Source organism: Sceloporus occidentalis, unplaced genomic scaffold (genome assembly GCF_023333645.1).
Source record: "Sceloporus occidentalis isolate IW3139 unplaced genomic scaffold, rSceOcc1.0.p SCAF_1, whole genome shotgun sequence".
Taxonomy (NCBI): Eukaryota; Metazoa; Chordata; class Lepidosauria; order Squamata; family Phrynosomatidae; genus Sceloporus; species Sceloporus occidentalis.
The window spans coordinates 7,295,983-7,318,160 of NW_028316981.1; the positions used below are offsets into that span (position 1 = coordinate 7,295,983).

General features: G+C 42.7%; 2 protein-coding genes across 3 annotated transcripts; one reads left to right on the plus strand and one right to left on the minus strand.

Moving 5' to 3' along the window:
* On the minus strand, positions 1-14,243 carry LOC149320558 (uncharacterized). Of its 2 annotated transcripts, XM_089503287.1 has the most exons (7): positions 14,168-14,243; positions 13,171-13,564; positions 6,742-6,887; positions 5,148-5,677; positions 4,865-4,998; positions 3,810-3,930; positions 1-2,577 (listed from the first exon to the last, which is right to left on the minus strand). In XM_089503287.1, the coding sequence occupies exons 3-7, from the start codon at positions 6,774-6,776 to the stop codon at positions 839-841; spliced, it is 2,559 nt and encodes an 852-aa protein (XP_089359413.1). In that variant the 5' UTR covers positions 6,777-6,887; positions 13,171-13,564; positions 14,168-14,243; the 3' UTR covers positions 1-838. The 2 variants fall into 2 exon arrangements, with proteins under 2 accessions (XP_089359413.1, XP_089359422.1); XM_089503296.1 differs by lacking the exons at positions 13,171-13,564; positions 14,168-14,243 and adding an exon at positions 9,289-9,359 and having other exon boundaries at positions 4,865-4,996; positions 5,149-5,677.
* Positions 13,160-22,178, plus strand: LOC149320559 (uncharacterized). The gene is made up of 5 exons (XM_089499948.1): positions 13,160-13,603; positions 15,296-15,389; positions 17,902-17,987; positions 19,612-19,732; positions 20,209-22,178. The coding sequence occupies exons 1-5, from the start codon at positions 13,160-13,162 to the stop codon at positions 22,005-22,007; spliced, it is 2,544 nt and encodes an 847-aa protein (XP_089356074.1). The 3' UTR covers positions 22,008-22,178.

The following is a 22,178-nucleotide window of genomic DNA, read 5'->3' on the forward strand; positions in this document are numbered from 1 at the left end:
TAAATGATGCATGCGTCCTAAGAGTCTGGAAGGACTCCTGAGGACTGGAGCATGGCTTTGGTGTGGCTTCCAGACTCTTAGGACGCATGCATCATTTAAATAGCATACCTCCAAAGTGACCCGAAGCAGCTTTATTTTGGCCTGTCTGTATGGGGCCATAGAAAGCAAAAAAGACTCAGACTACTTTGTTGCAGTGTTATCAATTAAGTATTAATTCAGGCCATCTAAGCTATAGTCCATCGTATAATGAAATGAGATTTTGGAAAAATGTGCCACTAAGGCAGAAGATGACCAACACCAGCAACTGATAAAAATACATGCAAAAATGTTAAAAGTTGAACTTCACACCAATTCTTCACAACCAGGGATTTATCAAAAAGCCTTTCAGTCATGAAGGATTTCTTCAGATTGACTGAAAATAAAAGGTAACATTTGGTTTTGAAGTGTAATATTGTAATCTTAAAAAACAGCAAATATTTCCTGTTACAATTTGACATTTCATCACAAGACATCTTAAGATTGTTTTAAATTGGGAGGTCAGCAACCTCAACAATCCCAATAAAGCATAGATTGAGTGTAAATTTAAAAGCAGTGTTAACTTTCTCTTCAACAAAAATTCAGGCCTTCGGTAAGTGCTCTGGAGTGGAAAGGACAACCTTTCCTATTTAATCCCCCCCCCCCCCCCCAATTTATATGAAGTGCTTATTCACGTGCGGCTAATCTTGACTGAATCATGTGCTCCTTTCCCAAATATCTGAATAGTTCTCCAGCATAGAAATACGGACACATGTAAACATATGAATTTTAGATGTGTGGCCCTCTCAAATTGTTTCCATTTTCATGCTTCTCCCTTGTATGAGTTGCTAAATGGCAAAGGAGACTTTTCTTCTGACTTAACTTGTGGCTTCTGAGATAAACTCTCCGTACACTCCAAGCACAGTAAGGCTTTATCCATTGTGTAAGTTGTTTGATAGGAAGTTAGGCCTATCTTCGGAGTGAAGCTCTTTCCACATTTCTGGCAGCACTGAAATGTGTGATTTACTTGATGACGAGTGAGGCTTATTTTATGAGTGAAGCTCCTTCCACACTCCATGCACTGATATGGTTTCTCCCCTGTGTGAATTAACTGATGCTGGGTCAGCTTTTGCTTCCATCTAAACTTCTTTCCACACTCCAGGCATTGAAATGGTTTCTCCCCTGTGTGAATTAAGTGGTGTGAAATGAGGCTTGACTTCCGACTGAAGCTTTTTCCACACTGCAAGCACTGAAATGGTTTCTCTCCAGTGTGAGTTGATTTATGCTGTGTGAGCTCTGTCTTCCATCTAAAGGTCTTTCCACACTCCAGGCATTTAAATGGTTTCTCCCCTGTGTGAAGTAACTGATGTGAAAGGAGATTTGACTTCCGATTAAAACTCTTTCCACACTCCAAGCAAGGAAATGGTTTCTCCCCTGTGTGAGTTAATTGATGCTGAGTGAGCTTTTGCTTCCATCTAAAGCATTTTCCACACTCCAGGCATTGAAATGGTTTCTCTCCGGTGTGAATTAACTGATGGGAAATGAAGCTTGACCTCCGACTGAAGCTCTTTCCACATTGCAAGCACTGAAATGGTTTCTCCCCGGTGTGAGTTGATTTATGCTGAGTGAGTTCTGTCTTCCATCTAAAAGTTTTTTCACACTCAAGACACTTAAATGGTTTCTCTCCTGTGTGAAGTAATTGATGAGAAATGAGATTTGACTTCCGACTGAAAGTCTTTCCACATTCAAGGCAATGAAACGGTTTTTCACCTGTGTGAGTTACCTGATGCTGAGTGAATTTTTGCTTCAGTCTAAAGTTCCTTCCACACTCCAGGCATTGAAATGGTTTCTCCCCTGTGTGAATTAACTGATGGGAAATGAGGGTTGACTTCCTACTGAAACTCCTTCCACACTCCAAGCAATGAAATGGTTTCTCCCCTGTGTGAGTTACTTGATGCTGAGTGAGCTTTTGCTTTGATCTAAAGTTCTTTCCACACTCCTGGCATTTAAATGGTTTCTCTTCCGTGTGAATTAACTGATGAGCAGTGAGGTTTGACTTCCGACGGAATCTTTTCCCACATTCCAAACAATTAAATGGTTTCTCCCCAAAGTGAGTTGCCAGATGATGGATGAAATATCCCTTCGGACTGAAACTTCTGGCACACTCTAAGCTTTTAAATGGGTTCTCCCCTGTGTGGGACCACTGAAGTGGCACAAATTGTGATCTCCACCCAAAGCTCTTTCCACACATTGAAAACACACATTTCTTCTTTCGTGTGAGAATTCTTTCTGCATATGTGTCCCTATGAAGGTTAAGGCTGTCTTTAAAACCAAGGTTCCACCCATATTGAGGAGACATGCATGTACCTCTTCCATTTCTTTTTTCTATTATTTCTTGGATGGAGATTCCATGGATGCCTCCATTCTGAGAAGGAAATGCTTTGTTCCTCCACTTCTCCTGAATGTCAGTTTTGGCTTCCTTCTCTTTCTTAACTTGACATTCAACGCTTTGCAGCAAAGACATCCTTGGCTTTGCTTGGTTCTCCCTCTCCTGCCAATTACCTTGAAAGAAGAGAAACAACACAGGCTTAGAGAGAAACAGTCTGGCGTCAAAGAAATAATTGACAACACTGCAGCAACTGGAGCAGGGGATTAGAAAGAGATGAAGCTTCAGAGCTTCTCCATTTGCTCTCCTGTGAGACCAGCTCCACATCACTCCCTCAATGCTTTTAGTAAAATTTGGCTGCTATATGGATTTGAAAGCCAGAAGAACTGTTGGGTAAGGTTTTTTTCTCTCTCTCAGCCACATCATACCACAATCAATAAACAAATATATATCTTTATTGCCAAAAAAATAGGCTAAAGGAAGAGGAATAGAGCTAATAATCTGCTGAACAGATGATGCTGGATAGTGTTCATGGAGAATCAGTGCTCTGAGGCCTGTTCTGCTGTGCCCATAGGAACTGTGGGGTGAAGCTGATGGGTAGGAAGGAGAAGCCAGAAGCCACTCCTAGCCTGATTGCTCCCGGGGCTGTGGAGAACACACGCCGCAGCCCCGAAGATGCCTCATTCTGCAGCCTCAAACAGAAGCTTTTCGGACAGGATTTGGGCACTCCAGGGGAGTGCATTGTGTAAACACCATGCCCCCAGAGCAGCTGGAAGATGCCCCCATCTTCCCATCTGTTTCCCTGTGACTTCCCTGTTCACTCTGAAACACTGGCTGCAAACCTGGGACATACATTTGCCAAAAGATATACTTGAATGAGTTCCTGACTGCTAAATGGCTCTGGCATACTATCTAATTTCAAAGAGCTAAGCCCCAGTATCTGTGGAGCTGACAGATCAGGCTACACACCTCGTTTCCTCTTTTAGTACCTTGTCTCAATACAACCACTGACATTTGGCTTCTTTTTGCACAAAGGATGGAGAACATCCTGGCAATGGTTCCCTCCAATTGCTTGTTTCCCCTTTCTGTCAGGAACACTCTGCCTCTTTCTGCATTATTGTCAATTTACTGGGAAGAACTGGACTTGTCTATACTTAGGAAGAAAGGGAGTGAAACAAGACTATTCCTTCAAGGAGGAAAAGGTTATCTCCTTTGCACTGTCTTGTACTAGCAAACAATTCAGCTTTTCATGTTTGAGGTTTCTCCTCAGGAGTAAATAAAAAATCAGCCCAGTGGGAAGAGGATGATGTAGCTAGTAGAAAAAGAGCAAGATGGCATGAAGAGGTTACAGTGATTCAGGAGCACCTGCAACGTGACTGGATCAATCAGGAGAAAGAGACAGACTCACTCAGAGAGGCCACAATCTCCATGTTCTTCTCCATGACTTCTCTGTGCAGGGCCCTTTGGTCCAGATGCAGCTGGGCCCACTCCTCTTCACTGAAAGACACAGTCACCTTCTCAAGCATCACCTGAGGGAAGAAGTAGTATCTGTAAGCCAAAAATACCATCCCTAGTCACAGTAGAAAACCATATATACTTGACTATAAGTCGACCTCATGTGTAGGTTGAGGGCAGGTTTTGGACCCAAAATTATGGATTTTGATCTGACCCATGGATAAGTCAAGGGTAAAACCTAGGGGCATGTAACAAAGGATCTAAGGGATGAAATAAAGAAAAATAATGCCAAGGAATTAACAAAATTCCAGCATGCATAACTGTTTATGCTCACACTAAAGGCTGGATGGATGAGAAAGCAAAGGGGGGAGGGGGTTGTCAGTTATTCCGAGGGAGAATACACTTTTGTTTTTTAACTGGGTTCCTTTTAAATAAGAGTTTACGTACAGTACTTACATTGCCCCATAGATAAGTCGACTCAGGTATCTGGGGTCAATTTTTGGACTAAAACGTATATGTATTATATACATGGATAGACTTATACATGAGTACAGTCCGTCCTTGCCTTACGCGGGGGATCCGTTCCGGATCCCGCCGCATAAGGTGAATTCCGCCTATGCTTGAGCCCCATTGGAAACAATGGGGCTCATGCGTGGCGGCGCGGCGGCGTGGGAGCACGCGGGGTGCAACGGGCATGCGCGCCCATTCAGTTGAATGGGACGCGCCGCCCCTTCCGCCCTGCGCTCACCCCGCGGCTTGAGCGCGTATGCTCAAGGCTGCGTATGGCACGCCCGCGTATGGCGCGGGCGCGCTGTATATACAGTATCTTGACGTTGCCATACAGAGTTTAATTTTTCACAAAGTAGGCACTACAGATGCCACAGTAGGCAAATATGATGAAAAAGAAAAAAAGAGGAGAGAGATTATTTCAGGCCCAAGAAGATGCAGCTATGGTAAGAGCACCCCAAATACCCCCTTTATTGGCTTTCCAGGAATCCTGCCCCCTACCTTATCTAGAGAGGAGCTGGGGGTGGCATCTGTGCCATGTTCTTGTGAGATCCATTTGAATTGTACTCCTTTTCCAGAGTCTGAGGTACCCTTCTCTACATCACAGAAACCAGTGGACTCTTCCACAAAGATCTGAAACAGAAGGATAGCAAAGATGGCAAAGGGAATTATTAAAAAAGGAATAATACAGGTAGAGAATTGGGTCATTTTGAGAAAATAAAATGCAATGAATTGGAAAAGATGTCTATAATGTTTTTTAAAGTACCAAAAGGAAAAATCCTCACCCTGTGGTCCTCCTGTATCTTCTCCTCTATCTGGCTCAAGAGGAAACCTTCTGCCAGGGCTACTGCCTGTGAAGTACTCTCTGCTCTACATTCTCTCAACCAGCTTTTTATCTCTGGGGGGAGGACAGCCATGAATTGCTCCAGGATCACTAGGTCCAGGATCTGAGCCTTTGTACGTTCTTCTGGCTTCAGCCACTGGCAACAGAGAGCATGGAGTCGATTGCAAAGCTCTCGGGGTCCCTCAGCTTCCTCATAGCGGAACTGCCTGAAGTGCTGGCGCTGTACCTCTGAACAGGGCACGACTTTCCCCAGGCTCTTCAGCATGCTTCTTCTTTCCCAGAAACCTCCTCTACTCTCATCTTGAACAACAGGAAGAGGTTTTGTTAGCTCAGAACCAGCTAATTTTTGCTTCTCCATCATGAAGTAGTGCTCCCAGGCAGATTCTGTCATAGGGGAAGAAATTACTTTCTCTCCTGCCAGATCCATCTTCAGGCAAAAGACCGGAGAAATTACTGGTGAATACCAAGATCTAGAAAGAAATCCAGATTTTCTGTGAAGAAACATTCTTTTTACATAAAGAAATGCTTTAAACTGTGATTCAAGCTGGAAACTGGCTCATTTTTCTGTACAAAAGAAAATTAGCCAAAGAAGCCAGAACCTATGTTTGGGAATGAGAGGATGTCCTTTCCTTACGGGCCACAGACCCAAAGCTTCCCACAATGCCACATCTCTTCCACTTGCATTCTCCCTAAAAATCCTCTCTTGTTGCCTTCTCTTTTTCTTATCTCCCACTGCCCCCTTTTAGACTGCATGTTAAATTATGTGTATTTATACAGAAAGTTCAGATTTGAAATACAATACTGGAAGAGGATGCACATACCACAGCCTGCCCAAACAAACAAACAAACAAACAGGTCCTAGAGCAAATCAAACCTGAACTTTCCCTATAAGACAAGATGAATAAACTGGGACTGTCATACTTTGAATATACCATGAGATGCCATAATTCATTTGAGAAGACAATGATGCTTGGAAAGGTGGAAGGCAGAAGGAAAAGAAAAAGATGGCATTACAGGTGAATAGACTCAATCAAAGAAGCTAGGACCCTGGATCTGCAAGACCTCAGGAGGGCTGGATGACAGTTACTTGGGGTGCATCTACACTGTAGAGAAAATGCAGTTTGACACAATTTTAAGTGCTGCAGCTCCATCCTACAGAATCCTGGGATTTGTAGTTTTATGAGGTCTTTAGCCTTCTCTGCCAATGAGTGCTGGTGCCTCATGAAACTATAAATCCCTGGATTCTGTAGGATGGAGCCATGGGAGTTAAAGTGGTATCAAATTGCATTATTTCTACAGTGCAGACAATCCCTTAGAGATGTCTCATTTGTACAGTTGCCATAAGTTGAAGTCAACTTGACAGCAATTAACAGCAACAATGTAGAAAGTTCTAGTGTTCCTACTGATCCAGCTCAAGGCATGTTAGTGCCTGAGTTGGACAACAAGATCCCCCTCCCCCAATACACACACACACACACACACACACACACCATTCCCTAAACAGAAGCCAGATGGACTGGCAGTCAAAACTTACTGTGATGTTGAAAATGGGGTAGTGTTCTCTTGCATGGCTGAGGCAGCAAGCTCATTCAGGGCCTGCCTGCTGTGTGATTATGAACCCTCTCTTGAGGCAAAGACATATTTAGCCATTTCGTTCAGCTGAGAAAACGCTTCCCTTTCCTGCACAGGAGACAAAATACCATGAATCAAAGGCAGAAATAAGTAGTGGGTTCTTTCCCTTGTCCACAGAACAAAATCTTTATTCACTGTTCTATCTGTTGTTTCCATCTACGTGGCTTTCTTTTAATCAATGTCTTTTAGAATATTTTATAGTTTTTCAATACTGTAAATAAAGCATAGTTATCTATGGTCCAAGACACACTGCAGGAATAATCTAGTTTGAGACCGCTTTAACTGCCCTGGGTGAATGCTAGGGAATCCTGGGTATTGTAGTTTATTGTGGCACCAGAGGTCTCTGACAGAGGAAGCTCAATGTCTCACAAAACTACAATTCCCAGAATTTCCTAGCATTTACCAGGGCAGTTAAAGTGGCCTCAAACTGGGTTATTTCTGCAGTGTGTTTTGGACCTATAATGCAATTGGGTACAAAGCCAATCCTATTAAATTTAACGACAAAAACCAAGATGGAGTTGCAAGAGGTCAGTCTGGAAAAATGTATGTTTTAATGGAGGTCCACAGGCAAAGTTAATTTCCAAAATACATGTGATAAATGGATACTATATTGTTTCAAATTTATATAACTTTAAAGCAGACAAATGAAGACATTGAAATACTATAGTTCAAGAGTTTCCATACTTTGTCTCAGTCATTCATCAAAATGGGGACAGCAGCCAGGAAATCAGAAGATTAGAAGGAAAGCTATGAAGTATCCGGACAAGTTCCTGAACTGTCAAGATAGATATTATTATTATTATTATTATTATTATTATTATTATTATTATTTTCTTATATCCTGGCTTTCTTCTAATATAGGTAAATTGAATATACATACATACATATATGATATATATATTATATATCATGCATTTATAATTTCTGTGTATGGTTGTGAAAGGTGACAGCGAAGAAAGCTGACAGGGGAAAAAATCAAGTCATTTGTGTTCCAGATATCATGGGCTGCTAAAAAGACAAATAAATGGCTCCTATAGCAAATCAAGCCTGAACTCTTCCTAGATCCCAAGACGAATCAACTGAGACACATCATGAGAAGAGTGGACTCACTAGGAAAGGCAATAATGCTTTGTAAGGTAGAAGGCAACAGGAAAAGAGGAGGATGGCATTCTAGATGGACAGACTCAGGTCCAAAACACACTATTTTATAGTTTTTCAATACTGTGCAAATAAAGCACAGTTATCAATGGTCCAAAACACACTGCAGAAATAATCATGGCTTGGTACTAGGGAATTCTGGGAACTGTAGTTCTGTGAGACATTTAGCCTTCTCTGTCAGAGAGCTCTGTGGCCACAATGATTCCCAGGATTCCCTAGTACTGTTAAACCCAAAAGTTGACCACAGAATCACACTGGAGGACCTACAAATGCCCAGTAAAGTGTTTTCTCTAGTAATTACTAGCTCTTGCAATGCAACTCTCTGGCCAATTTGCAGCAGAATCTCTCTGGAGGACCTAGGGATTCCTAGAGAGAACATATCAAAGCCACAATTAACCAAAGCCACAACAATCAAAGTGACAAATGTGGAGGGCCAACTGTATTATTAACCCAGATGGTATGGGGAGGGTATCTTTAGCAAACATCTTAACTAAGGGCAGGAAGAATAAAATGCTGGCATCTGACTAACATCTCCAGTGTTCTCCTGCTTGGTTTGTAACACCTGCCTGATGAAGAAGCCAGTGGAGTTTCAAAAGCTTGCAGCATGTGTATTGCGCATTTCGCTTGGCCCATAAAGGTACCACTGTTGGGTGGAGTTTTGTATGAATTTGCTAAATGGCCAAGACAGCTGCCCCTGTGTGTTTTCTATATTATGATTATTATTACAATTATCACCATCTAATTAAAAATAATAATAATAATTGTATGCCGCTCTGAGAGTCTTTGTGGCTGAAGAGCGGGGTATAAATACTCTAAATAAATAAATAAATAAATAAGCAAATAAACCAAGTTAATGATCGTCCAAAGGAGCAAAGCATGGTGCAGAGATCTGTCTTGAGTGTTGGGAAAATGGCTCTGGAGACCAAGGTTCTAATCCAGCCTCACCTCGCTTTAATTGCTATGGGATCCTGGGGTTTGTAGTCTGTTGTGGCGGCTAAATGTCTCACAGAACTACAGATCACAGGAGTCCGGAGCATGGCGCCATGGTTGTCAAAGCAGTGTCAAACTGGATTGTTCCTGCAGTGTGGCTGCAGCCTATGACTCTGGGTTCGAATCCTGGCTCAGCCATGGAAACCTTAATGGGTGACCTTGGGCAAAGTCACACTCTCTCAGCCTCAGAGGATGGCAATGGCAACCCTCCTCTGGAGAAGCATGCCAAGAAAACCCCATGGTCAAAAATGGCTTGGAGGCACACAGCAACAACAATAGCAGCCACCTGAGGAGGACTCACCTGACTCCATCGGTGGCAACAGCCATCCCTTGCCTGGGACAGGTCTTTACAGCCCTCCCTCTGGACCAAGGGCCGCTCTAGGAGGAGAAACAGATGGCCGGAAGGGGCGGGACCATGGATCAACAGTGAGAGGACTCCATTTTTCCTTCCTTCCTCTCTAGGAATCCGTCTCTATGGCTTTAACCCTTAGAGGTCCAAGGAGCTCCATTCATTCTCCCAGGAGGACCTGTCCTCCTTTCCCGCTTTCTGTCCAAAAATTGTCCTCCATTTTGAGGAGGACTAAGAAACACATTAACACATCTTCTGCTCTCCTCTGACAAATGCATTTAGGTGGCAGCCTGCCCTTCCTGCAAATAGGATGGATAGAATCATAGACTCATAGAATTGGAAGAGACCACTGGGGCCATCCAGTCCAACCCCCTTCTGCCATGCAGGAACTCTCAATCAAAGCATCCCCTTTGACAGATGGCCATCCAGCCTCTGCTTAAAGACCTCCAAGGAGGGAGACTCCACCACTTTCCAAGGGAGTGCCTTCCACTGTGAAAAAGCCCTGACTGTCAGGAAGTTCTTCCTAATGTTGAAGTGGAATCTCTTTTCCTGTAGCTTACATCCGTTGCTCCGGGTCCTAGTCTCTGGAGCAGCAGAAAACAAGCTTGCTCTCTCCTCAATATGACATCCCTTCAAGTATTTAAACAGGGCTATCATATCACCTCTTAACCTTCTCTTCTCCAGGCTAAACATCCCCAGCTCCCTCAGTCGTTCCTCATAGGGCATGGTTTCCAGACCTTTCACCATTTTAGTTGCCCTCCTTTGGACACATGGCTCCAGTTTCTCAATGTCCTTTTTGAATGGTGGTGCCCAGAACTGGACACAGCATTATTCCAGGTGGGGCCTGACCAAAGCAGAATACAGTGGCACTATTACTTCCCATCTCTAGACACTATACTTCTAGTCTGCAGAGTCATAGACTGCATTCACACTACAGGAATAATCCAGTTTGACACCTACCTCTTCAACAACCATGGTGCAATGCACTGGACTCCTGTGAACTGTAATTTTGTGAGACATTTAGCCTTCTCTGTCAGAGAGCTCTGGTGCCACAACAGACTACAAATCCCAGAATCCCATAGCAGGGAACCATAGCAGATAAAGCAGGGCCAAACTAGATTATTTCTGCAGCGTGAATGCCTCATAGTCCAACATCCAAAGCGCGCTGGCTGTTTATACCCTCATGGAAAGGCCTAGTGATAGCCCTTGCTGCCCCACTGAAGAATAAATGCAATTTACTTTAATTTATTTTAATAATTGCATTTAATATTCAGTGGGGCAGCAAAATCATTCCTCCTTTGTCTCACCAGATTTCTTATAATCTATCACTAAAAGACCTGCTTCCACACAGCATAATTAATGCAGTTTGACACTGCTTTAACCACCATGGTTCCATCCTATGAAATCCTATGATTTACAGTGCAGAAGGCCAAATAGCTCAAAACAACCAATTCCAGAATTCCATAGCAGTGAAAGCAGTGTGTCAAAGTGCATTAATTCTACAGTGCAGATGTAGCCCTTAAGGCAGGGAAAGAGAAACAGGGCTGAAGATTGGAGAAGGCTCCTATACCTTTGAAGGTTATTTATTAAGGTTGCATGAAAAAGGGGATTTCAGCAAGCAAGACTTGCCTTGCAACCAAATACAAGTTGTGTATAGCAAGCAGTACACAACCTTTTCTACACAACCATTCAAAGTACAAGAGCCCCCTCCAGTTTCCACTACAGATTTTGACTGGAAGGGGTTAAGATCAGATAGTATGGCTTCCTAGGGAAGCCCCTGCTTCCAGTCGAGGAGGCAGGGCCATAGTTGTACAAAAGGATCTGGTGAGAAACACAACAAAATACAAAATACACAAGCAAGGAGATCTTTTTATGAGCCAGATCTGGTGAGTTTGCTGTGCAATGGGAGAGGGAAGGGAATGCTCTCTTGCCTTCAAAACGTTGAGTGCCAGGTGGAATGAAAAGAAGGTAACATACCTTATTTATTTATACCTTATTTATTAATATATATATTAATCAATTGCTTGGTAGTTTACCCAACATACAACAACATACTTTAGCCAAATGCATACACACACGCACACACACACATATATACATACACACACATATATACATACACACAGACATGCACATTCATACAGTTGCTTGGTAGTTTACCAAGAGGAGCTCTCTCTCTGTGTGTATACATATACATAAAAACACACACAAAGTTGCTTGGTCGTTTACCAAACATAGGGAGGAGATTGCCACTTTGTCCTCAGATAAGATGCATCCACACTGCAGAAATAATCCAGTTTGACATCACTTTAGCTGCCATGGCTCAGTGCTATGGAATTCTGAGGATTGTAGTTTTTTGAGATATTTAGCCTTCTCTGTTGGAAAGCTCTGGTGCCACAACAAACTACGAATCCCAGAATTCCATAGCACTGAGCCAGGACAGTTAAAGCAGTGTCAAACTGGATTATTTCTGCAGTGTGGATGCTCTTTTGGTTTTGTAGAAGGAAGAGAGAGGAAGACCATTTCTGCCTACAGATAAACAGTTTAAGCAGGGTTGGAAAAACAAACACCAGGTTTGTTTGTTTTGTTTAAAGTAGTTGTTTTTTGCATTAATGTTTTAATGAAAAAAGTAAATCCTGCTTATTATATTAATACTATGAAGGATTATTTTATGTATTAGAAAGCTTGATCCACCATGTTGTAATCTTTTTAACATTAACAATCCAAAGTCGTTAGGCTTTGATATGATTTACATCTTTCAATAAAACACTTATTATTCCTATTAAATCTGAATATATATGTAGACTATACATAATAAAACATGCAAAACATACTCAAGAGTTGATCTGCTGAAATTTATGATAACTGAAGGATTTGTTACTGAATGGCATTTCTTGCACTATAAAATAAAGTGATTTAAAATAAGCATTGGTACTTGATATAATGCACTTGATACAAAAATGGAAAAAAAGTAATTGCATTTATTATTCAGTCTCACAATTAAGAACTGCCAATGGACTGTTAAAGTTATGTTTACATTTAAACAGCCTTTGATGTTTATCACACTATACTCTTAAAGTGCTACTATTCCACTTTGACTCCTCTAGCTGCCTCCTGTTGCATTCTGGGATTGAAGGAGTGGTGTTTTTTTTTAAAAGGCATCCTTTGGAAAACTGGTTTAAAGCAGCAAGCCCTGGGTTTAAGAAATCTACTAAAGGTGTGGAGAGGAGTGGAAGGGAGTACACAAGGAGACAGTCAGTGGTTAGGAACAGAGCAAATGGAAAGACATTCCCTGGCCTGCCCCCTATTATATTTCTATTTCAGGCTGCATCCGCACTGCAGAAATAATCCAGTCTGACATCACTTTAACTGCCATGGCTCAGTGTTATGGATTTCTGGGACTTGTAGTTTTGTGAGACATTTAGCCTTCTCTATCTGCAAGGCTACCTTTGAAGACTGTTTAGAAACATCAGCAGCTCCAAAGAATTCCAACCACTTTATTTAACTGGGGTGCCACAGTAAACTACAGTTCCTAGAATTCCATAGCATTGAACCATGGCAGTTAAAAGTTGTGTCAAACTGGATTAGTTCTGTAGCATGGATGCAGCCTCAGTCATGGTAAAAGACTTTTTTTAATGGGGGAAAGAGCTAGTTTCCCACTTTGATTTGATTGTAAAACCTCTGAGTACCTCCAGAGTCTCTCTAGTACAATTCATTCACACAACGTCTTCCTTTATTTGTAGGCCTGGGTGTTTCCAGTCATTTTGCCAATCTTTGACAGACTGTAAATCTGCCCATAAAGGAAGATCTTCCTTTCGCCATGATGGAACCTACCTTGGAGAACAGAGCCAAAATGAAGAAGCAAGACTCAGAGGGCTCCAGGTTAACCAGACGGTTTCATAATGTTCAGGCTAACTACCAAGGAGAGTTCTTGAGAAGAAATGTCCAGAAGCATCTGGGAGAGGATATGCTCCTTCTGGATATAAGCCGCCAGCACTTCAGAGAGTTTTGTTATCATAAGACCAAAGGCCCCCGAGACGTTTGCAGCCAGCTCCACAACCTTTGTTCCCAATGGCTGAAGCCAGAGAGACACACCAAAGCTCAGATCCTGGACTTGGTGATTTTGGAGCAGTTCCTGGCTGTTCTGCCCCCAGAGATGGCAAACTGGGTCAGTGAATGTGGAGCGGAGACCAGTTCCCAGGCGGTGGCCCTGGCCGAAGGCTTCCTCCTGAATCATGCAGAAGAGTTAAAGGGAAAAGAGCAGCAGGTGTGAAAAATTTCATTCTGATCGTTTAAAAGGGCCAGAATATATATTTTAATAAAATATCTGTTTGTTCAATTTTGATCCTATCTTTCTCCCACCAAGGTGGCTCACCACAATGTAAAATAGACGTCTAGTTAAAATACTGAATCTTGAGACTTGGGCTGCATCTGCACTGCAGAAATAATGTCAGTGTGTGTCTGGATGTAAAATGGGACCTTGGTATCCATGGGGTATCTGTTCTGGATTTCTCCCCATGGATACAAAAAGCCTCAAGTCCTCAAGTCACGTTGTCCTCAATGATGACGCGTGCACACCATTACAGCGGGACTTCAAGCAAGCCCTCGTTGTCCCCAGACAATGGGGGGTTACCTGAAGTCCCATTGTTCCTAATGGCAGCATGGCCGTATGCACACACCGCCACTGGGGGCAATGGGAGCTTACCATCTGTGAATGCTTAAATGCGTGGATGGTAAGCCCATGGATAATGAGGCCCCACAGTATAAAACTGTTATTAAGAATTTTATAGGACAAAATATGGCAGCTGGCTCAGGCATCTGGATGACGCACCGTTCAGAAAGGTTGTTCCATGGTGGAGTAGCATCATCACACCACTTGGAGGACATGCCCAGGATGACTCAACAGTCTGATGCAAGGGACAATTGCAGGCACCTGTATGGGGAGATCATGGCATGAACAGTATGCATAAATATGGGCATGACCTATGGACAATGTGGGTTATTGTTGAGTAGTGGATGGTTTGTCAGAGAGCTGTTGTTGTGTATATAGTGCTGTATATACACTCATCCCTCCACATTTGCAGCTTTGACTTTCACGGATTATTTGCATATTTTATTAATATGTTCTTTCTAGGAATATGGTCAACTTTAACCAAAAGTTGCACTGAAGGACCTAGAGATTCCTAGAGAGAGCACTCCACTAGACATTTGTAGCTCCTACAGTGCAATTTAATGCTCAATGTCTGGCAGATGTTAACCACAGAGTTGCCCTGGAGGACCTAGAGATTCCTAGAGAAGTGATCTCTCAGGTAAACATCATGAACATCATGCTAAACAAAGAATAGTCCAACCAGACTTTTTAAATTATTATCCTTATTCTTTATTCTAATTATCTTCCTTCTTCTCATTTATTAATTTATATAGCACCATCTGCATAAGTGGTGATCTACAAAATAAAACAAGAAGAAACAACAGCCTGCCCTGCCAAAGATGTGAAATCTAAAATAGATACAGAAGTACAAGAAGGAAGGAATAATACAAATACAAAACCAATGCAATGCAATTGTAAAGCAGGCAGAAATACAAAAACAAGTGCAATGTAATACAGTGAGCCCTTGGTATCTGCTGGGGTTTGGTTCCAGGACACCCCCCGTGAATACCAAAATATGTGGATGCTCAAGGCTCATTAAATACAATGGCATAGTAAAATGGTATACCTTATATAAAAGACAAAATCAAGCTTTGCTTTTGGTGTTTATATATTTTTAATAGTTTCAAGCCATGAACGGTTGAATTTGAGGATAAAGAATCCATAGATACAGAAAGCTGACTGTAAAGCAAATTAACAAACACATATAATCAAAATATACAAGATGATACATTATTCCATTCTTGTCTAATTCTTTCTTTCTTTCCTTCCTTTCTTTTTTTCTTTTCGTTTCTGCCTCTTTGGGTGCAGGCTTTGTTTGTGTCAGAGACGGATGAGATGGAGAAGCATCTTCCTGAGACTGAGTGGAACATGCAGGATTGTGACAAAGCATCTGTCTCAATGGGTAAGTGATAAGAGGCATTTCTCTGCATGATCCTCTCTTCTTAAGTATGCCTAAAATATTTGGGTTGTGTGGCTTGTCACACTTCAGCAGTTTTATGGACCCTCAGTAGCAGTCTGTATTTATACATTTATCTCTGGAGCAGCAGAAAGCAAGCTTGCTCTGTCTATTATATGACATCCCATATGATACTTATAGGAAAACTATCATGTCAATTCTCATTCTTCTCTTCTCCAAGCTAAATGCACCCAGCTCCCTAAGTCATAGAATCACAGAGTTGGAAGAGGCCAGCTAGTCTGACCCCATTCTGCCCTGCAGAAATACACAATCAGTGCACTCCCAACAAATGGCCCTTCAGCCTCTTTTTAAAAACCTCCAAAGAAGGAGACTCCACTACGCTCTGAGGGAGCGTGTTCCACTGCCAAACAGCTGATGCCATCAGAAAGTTCTTCCTAATGTTTAGGTGGAATCTCTTTTCCTGTACTTTGAATCAATTACTCAGTGCCTAGTCTCTGGAGCAACAGAAAACAAGCTTGCTCCATTATGATATCCCTTCAAATATTTAAACATGATTATCATGTCACCTCTTAACATTTTGCAGGCTAAACATACTCAGCTCCCTAAGCCACTCCTAATAGGGCATGGTTACCAGAGCATAGGATATTCCTCATAAGGCTTGGTTGGCCTCTAATGGTGGAATCATAGCATCATAGAGCTGAGAAGGGACCCCAAGAACCATTTAGTCCAACTTCCTGCAGAGCAGCATTGTTCCCTCATGTGGGCTTCAGCTGAAGGCTGCTTTAAGAGCTGACCCTGATTAAAATTTTGGCTATAAATATGAGAAGCCACTAGGACCTGCAACAAAAATGTGGCTGTGTGAATTTGTTGAGATTTCCAGCTGTTCATTTCCACTCTCCTTTCTCTCTCTCACAACACCCATCACTTCCTCCTAGAAGAATCAGTGAGCATCTCTTTCCTGCCAAGCATCTCCTGTTTACAGAGGACTAGACCAATTATTTTCTCCATTCTGGGTTTTATGTCCGCATAGATTGTTGAGGGAAAATGAAATCTTATACAGGTTGGGCTTCTCTTATCCAAAATGCAAGGGACTAGAAGTGTTTGGGATTTTGGATTTATTTATTTTTGGATTTTGGATATTTGCAAATATATAATGAGATCTTGGAAATGGGACCCAAGTCTAAACATGAAATTTATTTAGATTTCATATACACCTTATTTATATACCCTGAAGGTAATTTTATACACAATATTTTAAATAATTTTGTGCATGAAGTAAAGGTTCGAAACATACTGCAGAAATAATCCAGTTTGAGGCTGCTTTAACTGCCCTGGCTCAGTGCTAGGGAATCCTGGAATTGTAGTTTATTGTGGCACTAGAACTCTCTAATAGAGAAGGCTAAATGTCTCACAAAACTCTCTAATAGAGAAGGCTAAATGTCTCACAAAAGTACAGTTCTCAGAATTCCCTAGCATTGAGCCAGGGCAGTTAAAGTAGTCTCAAACTGGATTATTTGTGTGCTGTGCTTTGGACCATAGTTTGCATACCTTGAACCATCAGAAAGCAAAGCTGTCACTATCTCAGCCACCCATGTGGATAATTTTGGAGTATTTTGGAATTCCGGATAAGGGAGACTCAACCTGTATTGATATATGCAATTCTCCTTTCCCTCTCTTCCGATATTTAAAAATAGTTTTTTCAGTGTGAATGAGCAAATGTCCAACAAGAGATTTTTCTATATCTTTTTCTATATACAGTCGGCCCTTGATATCCACAGACTTTCCATCTGTGGATTTGATTATCCGTGGACGACAAGCCCACATTGTCTCCTATGGCGGTGCATGCATGTGGCTGCACCACCATTAGGGACGATGGGACTTTAGGGACTTCTGGCCCTGCGTTCTCTGAGACGGGCAGATAGCTAAGCGAGGACGTGCCTCCCCTCCCTCCCTTCCTGTGCCACTGGTGGTGGCCATTCTAGAGCTGCGTGTACACGCCCCCCTGTTGCAGCGTCATCCTGAGGGGCTGGTGGAAAATGAAGAAAGAGAGGGAAGAAAAGGGAAGTGCCATGCCACTAGAACCCTGCCTGCTCCATCATCCCACCCAAGTTGCCCCCGCTCCCTTCCATCCCTACCAGCCCGCCGCCATGACAGATTTCAAAGGTGAAGCCCCATTGTCTCTAATGGACAACAGAACTTGAACATCCATGGGTTTTGGTATCTGAGGGGGGATCCAGAATGGATCCCGGCGGATACCGAGGGCTGACTGTATACAAACTGCTTTGATCATTTCTACTTCAGCAACTGTATTGTTTGCTTCTCAACAGAATTTATGTGATTTTTCCTCAGTATGTTGAAATTAAATGTAGCTATTTAGTTAGTTCTTTCTTCACATACCTTTATTAAAATAATTTTCATATTTCTGTCAGTGTTGATGTTACTTTGATTTCCATCAGAAAGGGAAAGTATTCTTTGTTCCTTTTTGTTTTCCTCGCAGAAAACAGGACAGTGAGATGGCTTAGAAGTACAAACACATCTCTTCATAGTGATGCACTCAGAAAAGCTCCTGTGAGACTGGACCAGGTAAGGAGCAGGATTCCCACTGGGCTGAGAAGAGGGTAGGCTTGATGTTCTTGTCCCCTGCAGACTGCCTTGCTCCAAACAGAATCTGTCTTTGTTGTTGTTATGTGCCTTTTTGCCTCCTGTCAAATGTATGTATAGCATCACTGAGGGCTCTTTTCTGGCGGAGTTACAGCATGTTCTTCTCATGGATAGTGTTACCCAAAAAGCTGTGGGCCTTGGAGGATGCCCACAGATAATATTTAATTAATTTAGTTCAATTAAAATATATCTTTGGCTGTGACAAATTTCAGCCTTTGTTTACTGGTTCCAAACCACACAGAACTCCAGAGGCAGTTCCAGTTAGGTTTTGAAGCTTGATTAATAAATGATTCAACACAAGCATGCACACACGCTCTCACACACGTACATGAACTAATGAAGCAAAGATGGGAGAAAGTGAAAAGTGGAGGCCTTGCTAATGGAGATACTGTAATGATCCTGAAGTGCCGCTCCAATTGAGAGGGTGTCTCTAATGGAGGAGACTCAATAGCTGCCATGATAAGTGGGGTAGCCAGCTTATTGAGGAATCTAGTATAGTCGGCCCTCAGTATCTGCGGGGGATCCATTCCAGATCCCCCCTCCATGGATACCAAAATCCGCAGATGCTCAAGTCCCACTGACCCAGTTCCTTGCCTCCTTCCTTCCTTCCTTCCTTCCTTCCTTCCTTCCTTCCTTTCTCCCCCTCCAAGGCTTCTGACCCAGGCTTGGCTTTGGGGGCAGTTGGAGCTCCATTGGTTGGAGGGAGCCAGAGCCGGGACCAGGGCTTGGGTCTCAGAGTCTGGAGTTTCCATCCCAGGTGTTGGGCCTGGGGGTGGGGGGGGGTGTAAGACTCAGGCTCCAGCCCAAGCCCCTTCTTGCTAATGGAGCTCCAGCCTCTGCCTCCGAACCACCCCCGAAGCCAAGCCCAGGGCAGAAACCTCGGAGAGGGAGGGAGGGCTTCAGTCCCATTGTCCCAATTGGTGGCACAGCTGCACGCACGCACCATTGGGGACAGCGCGGACTTGCCGTTTGCAGATGCTCAAATCTGCAGATTGCAAGTCTGTGGATACTGAGGTCCTACTGTAGATGTCAAACAGAGGTTCTGTTCTGCTTCGGACTAGACCAAATTGCTAGTGACTTTGATAGTGATATATATACTCAAAATCACATCCCAGGGCAGCAATCAGAATGAATGGATTACTTCATTGCTAAATGGTTTTCCCAAGTAAGAATTGTTGGGAGGTTGGAGAAAAGTTCAGACGGTTGGTGTGAATATCTCAGACAAAGGAAAACTACTTCTACTGAGGAAAAGCTCTTTGTGTATGCACAACCACCTTCTCAGGTCAGAATCCCCTCATCACCCTCCAAGGAAGAAGGGATTGTGCTGATATCTCTGGTGATCTCATTATGTCGATGGGTGCTCTTGCTTCCTCCTTTGCTAGAGCCAACCAGATTTTCAAATATGGTTTAGGCCAAGTCTCTGCAGTGGGAGTGTCTCTCAGGCTCCCCACCTCAGAGTCCTTTGTAATATTAAATTGATATCAAATATGAGAAGGATGATTGAGGGGCCTGACCCTTGGGTATCAATTGTGCCTTTTTTCTTCAGGTGACCTTTGAAGATGTGGCTGTGAATTTCACAGAGGAGGAGTGGGTCCTGCTGGATCCAGCCCAAAGGGCCCTCCATAGAGACATTATGGACGAGAGTTTGAGGATTGTGTCCTCTCTGGGTAAGGCTCCTTTCTCTTGTGGTTGATCAAATCAGTTTACAAGACCTAAACTATCCATTTTAGTGCTCTTTTTCAGTCTTTCTATATTATAGCAGGCTGCATGGTCAATGTGAGGATCCAAGGTGATGCTAAGCATGGATTTTAGGCCTCACTTGTTCTCTTCCCAGGCTGGTTTGCCCCAACCAAAAGCTGCTGTGGCTTCTTCCAGTTTCCATTAAAAAAAAAAAGGGGGGGGGATGATGTGGTTAAGGTAGAACAAATGCAGATACCTCCTCATAATATTTCAAGAAGATGAGACAGGGGTTTAGTGGATCTGGTCTCTCAGGAGAGCCAACAGAGACTGGACTCACCTCTTTTGCTTCAAAGATTTCTTCAGCTTGATGCCAATAGATATTAGTTTACAAACTGTGTTACCTCCTAGACTTCAGTCTCTATTTCTTTCTTGGATTCTGAACAGTTGTGTTTCTTCTTTTCAGGTGGTGATCAGCAAGACAGTGAGAATGAGGGCCAACCTAGCAGGGCACTGCTGCAGAGTGCCAGATGTAAGCAGAAGAAAGAGAATGAAAGAAAAACTGACATAAAAGGCAACAGAAAGAACACACATCATACTTCTCAGGATGGTGACATCTCTGGAATTTCAGTCCAGGGAATAACAAGGAAAGGAAAAGAAAGGAGTAAATGTCTTTGTCTCCTGTGTGGGAAGAGCTTTAGGTATAAAGCAAGCCTTATTCTTCATAGAAACAGTCACACAGAGGAGAATTCTTTCAAAGCTGTTGAGTGTGGAAAGACCTCCAGTGTAAGGAAATGCCATGAAAGAATTCACACAAAGGAGAAAACATTTAACTGCTTGAGGTGCGGAAAGAGCTTCAGGTGGAGGTCACACTTTGTGTCCCATCAAAGAACTCACACAGGGGAGAAGCCATTCAAATGTCTGGAGTGTGGGAAATGCTTTACTTGGAAGAAACACCTCACTCGCCATCAGGCAGCTCACACAGGAGAGAAACCCTTTAAGTGCCTGGAGTGTGGAAAAAGTTTCAATCAGAAGACATACCTCACCTGCCATCTAGTAACTCACACAGAGGAGAAACCATATAAATGCTTGGAATGTGGAAAAAGTTTTGGTCAAAGGATAAGCCTCAGTCGTCATCTGGCAACTCACACTGGAGAGAAGCCATTTAGATGTTTGGAGTGTGGGAAAAGTTTCGTTCATAAAATAAGTCTCACGGCTCATCAAGCAACTCACACTGGAGAGAAACCATTTCGGTGCTTGGAGTGTGGAAAGAGCTTCTCTCAAAAGCCTCACCTCACTCGCCATTACAGAATCCACACAGGAGAGAAACCATTTCATTGTTTGCAGTGTGGAAACAGCTTCAGTGGGAAATCAGCGCTTATGTCACATCAAAGAATACACACAGGGGAGAAACCCTTTGAATGCTTGGAGTGTGGGAAACGTTTCAGGCATAAAATAAGCCTCACATGTCATCAAACAACTCACACGGGGGAGAAATCGTTTAACTGCTTGGAGTGCGGGAAAAATTTCAGGTATAAAATAAGCCTCACATATCATCAAGCAACTCACACTGGGGAGAAATCATTTAAATGCTTGGAGTGTGGGAAACATTTTATTGGGAAAGGACGCCACGTTTGTCATCAAGCCAGTCACACTGGTGAGAAACCATTTAAATGCTTGGATTGTGGGAAAAGCTTTAATCAGAAGTCAGTCCTTATGTCCCACCAAAGAATCCACACAGGGGAGAAACCATTTAAATGCTTGGAGTGTGGAAATAGCTTCAGGCAGAAGTCAGTCCTTTTATCCCATGAAAGGACTCATACAGGGGAGAAACCATTTAAATGTACAATCTGTGGAAAACGTTTTAGTCAGAAAGTAAGTCTCAATTGTCACCAAACAACTCACACAGGGGAGAAACCATTCCAGTGCTTGGACTGTGGAAAGAGCTTCTCTCAGAAGACACACCTCAGTCGACACCACACAACCCACACAGGGGAGAAACCATTTCAATGCTTGGAGTGTGGGAACAGGTTCAGTTGGAAGTCAGTGCTTGTGTCACATCAAAGAATTCACACTGGGGAGAAACCTTATAAGTGTGCAGACTGTGGAAAGAGTTACAGACACAAAGTGAGCCTCACTCATCACCAAGCAACTCATACAGGAAAGAAGCCATTTAAATGTTTGGACTGTGGGAAAGGTTTCAATCAGAAAATACGCCTCACTCGTCATCTCACAACCCACATAGGGGAGAAATCAATTAAATAGAGCTTCAGTCTAAATTCCCACACTATGTGACACCCAAATATTCACACAAGATAGAAACCATATTAATGCATGGAGTGTGGCAAAAAAGAAAGAAAGAAAGAGGAAGAGAATAATTTGAAAGATGTTACTCTACATGGGGAGCATTTAAAAGTTTAGGACATTTATGGATTT

Coding starts and splice junctions, on each gene's coding strand:
- LOC149320559 (XM_089499948.1), top strand. CDS start 13,160: ATGGAACCTACCTTGGAGAACAGAGCCAAAATGAAGAAGCAAGACTCA. Junction 17,988..19,611: donor CTCCTGTGAGACTGGACCAG/GTAAGGAGCAGG, acceptor TTTTTTCTTCAG/GTGACCTTTGAAGATGTGGC. Junction 19,733..20,208: donor GAGGATTGTGTCCTCTCTGG/GTAAGGCTCCTT, acceptor TCTTCTTTTCAG/GTGGTGATCAGCAAGACAGT.
- LOC149320558 (XM_089503287.1), bottom strand. CDS start 6,776: ATGCAAGAGAACACTACCCCATTTTCAACATCACA. Junction 4,999..5,147: donor GATACAGGAGGACCACAGGG/TGAGGATTTTTC, acceptor TCCTTCTGTTTC/AGATCTTTGTGGAAGAGTCC. Junction 3,931..4,864: donor CCAGCTCCTCTCTAGATAAG/GTAGGGGGCAGG, acceptor TTCTTCCCTCAG/GTGATGCTTGAGAAGGTGAC.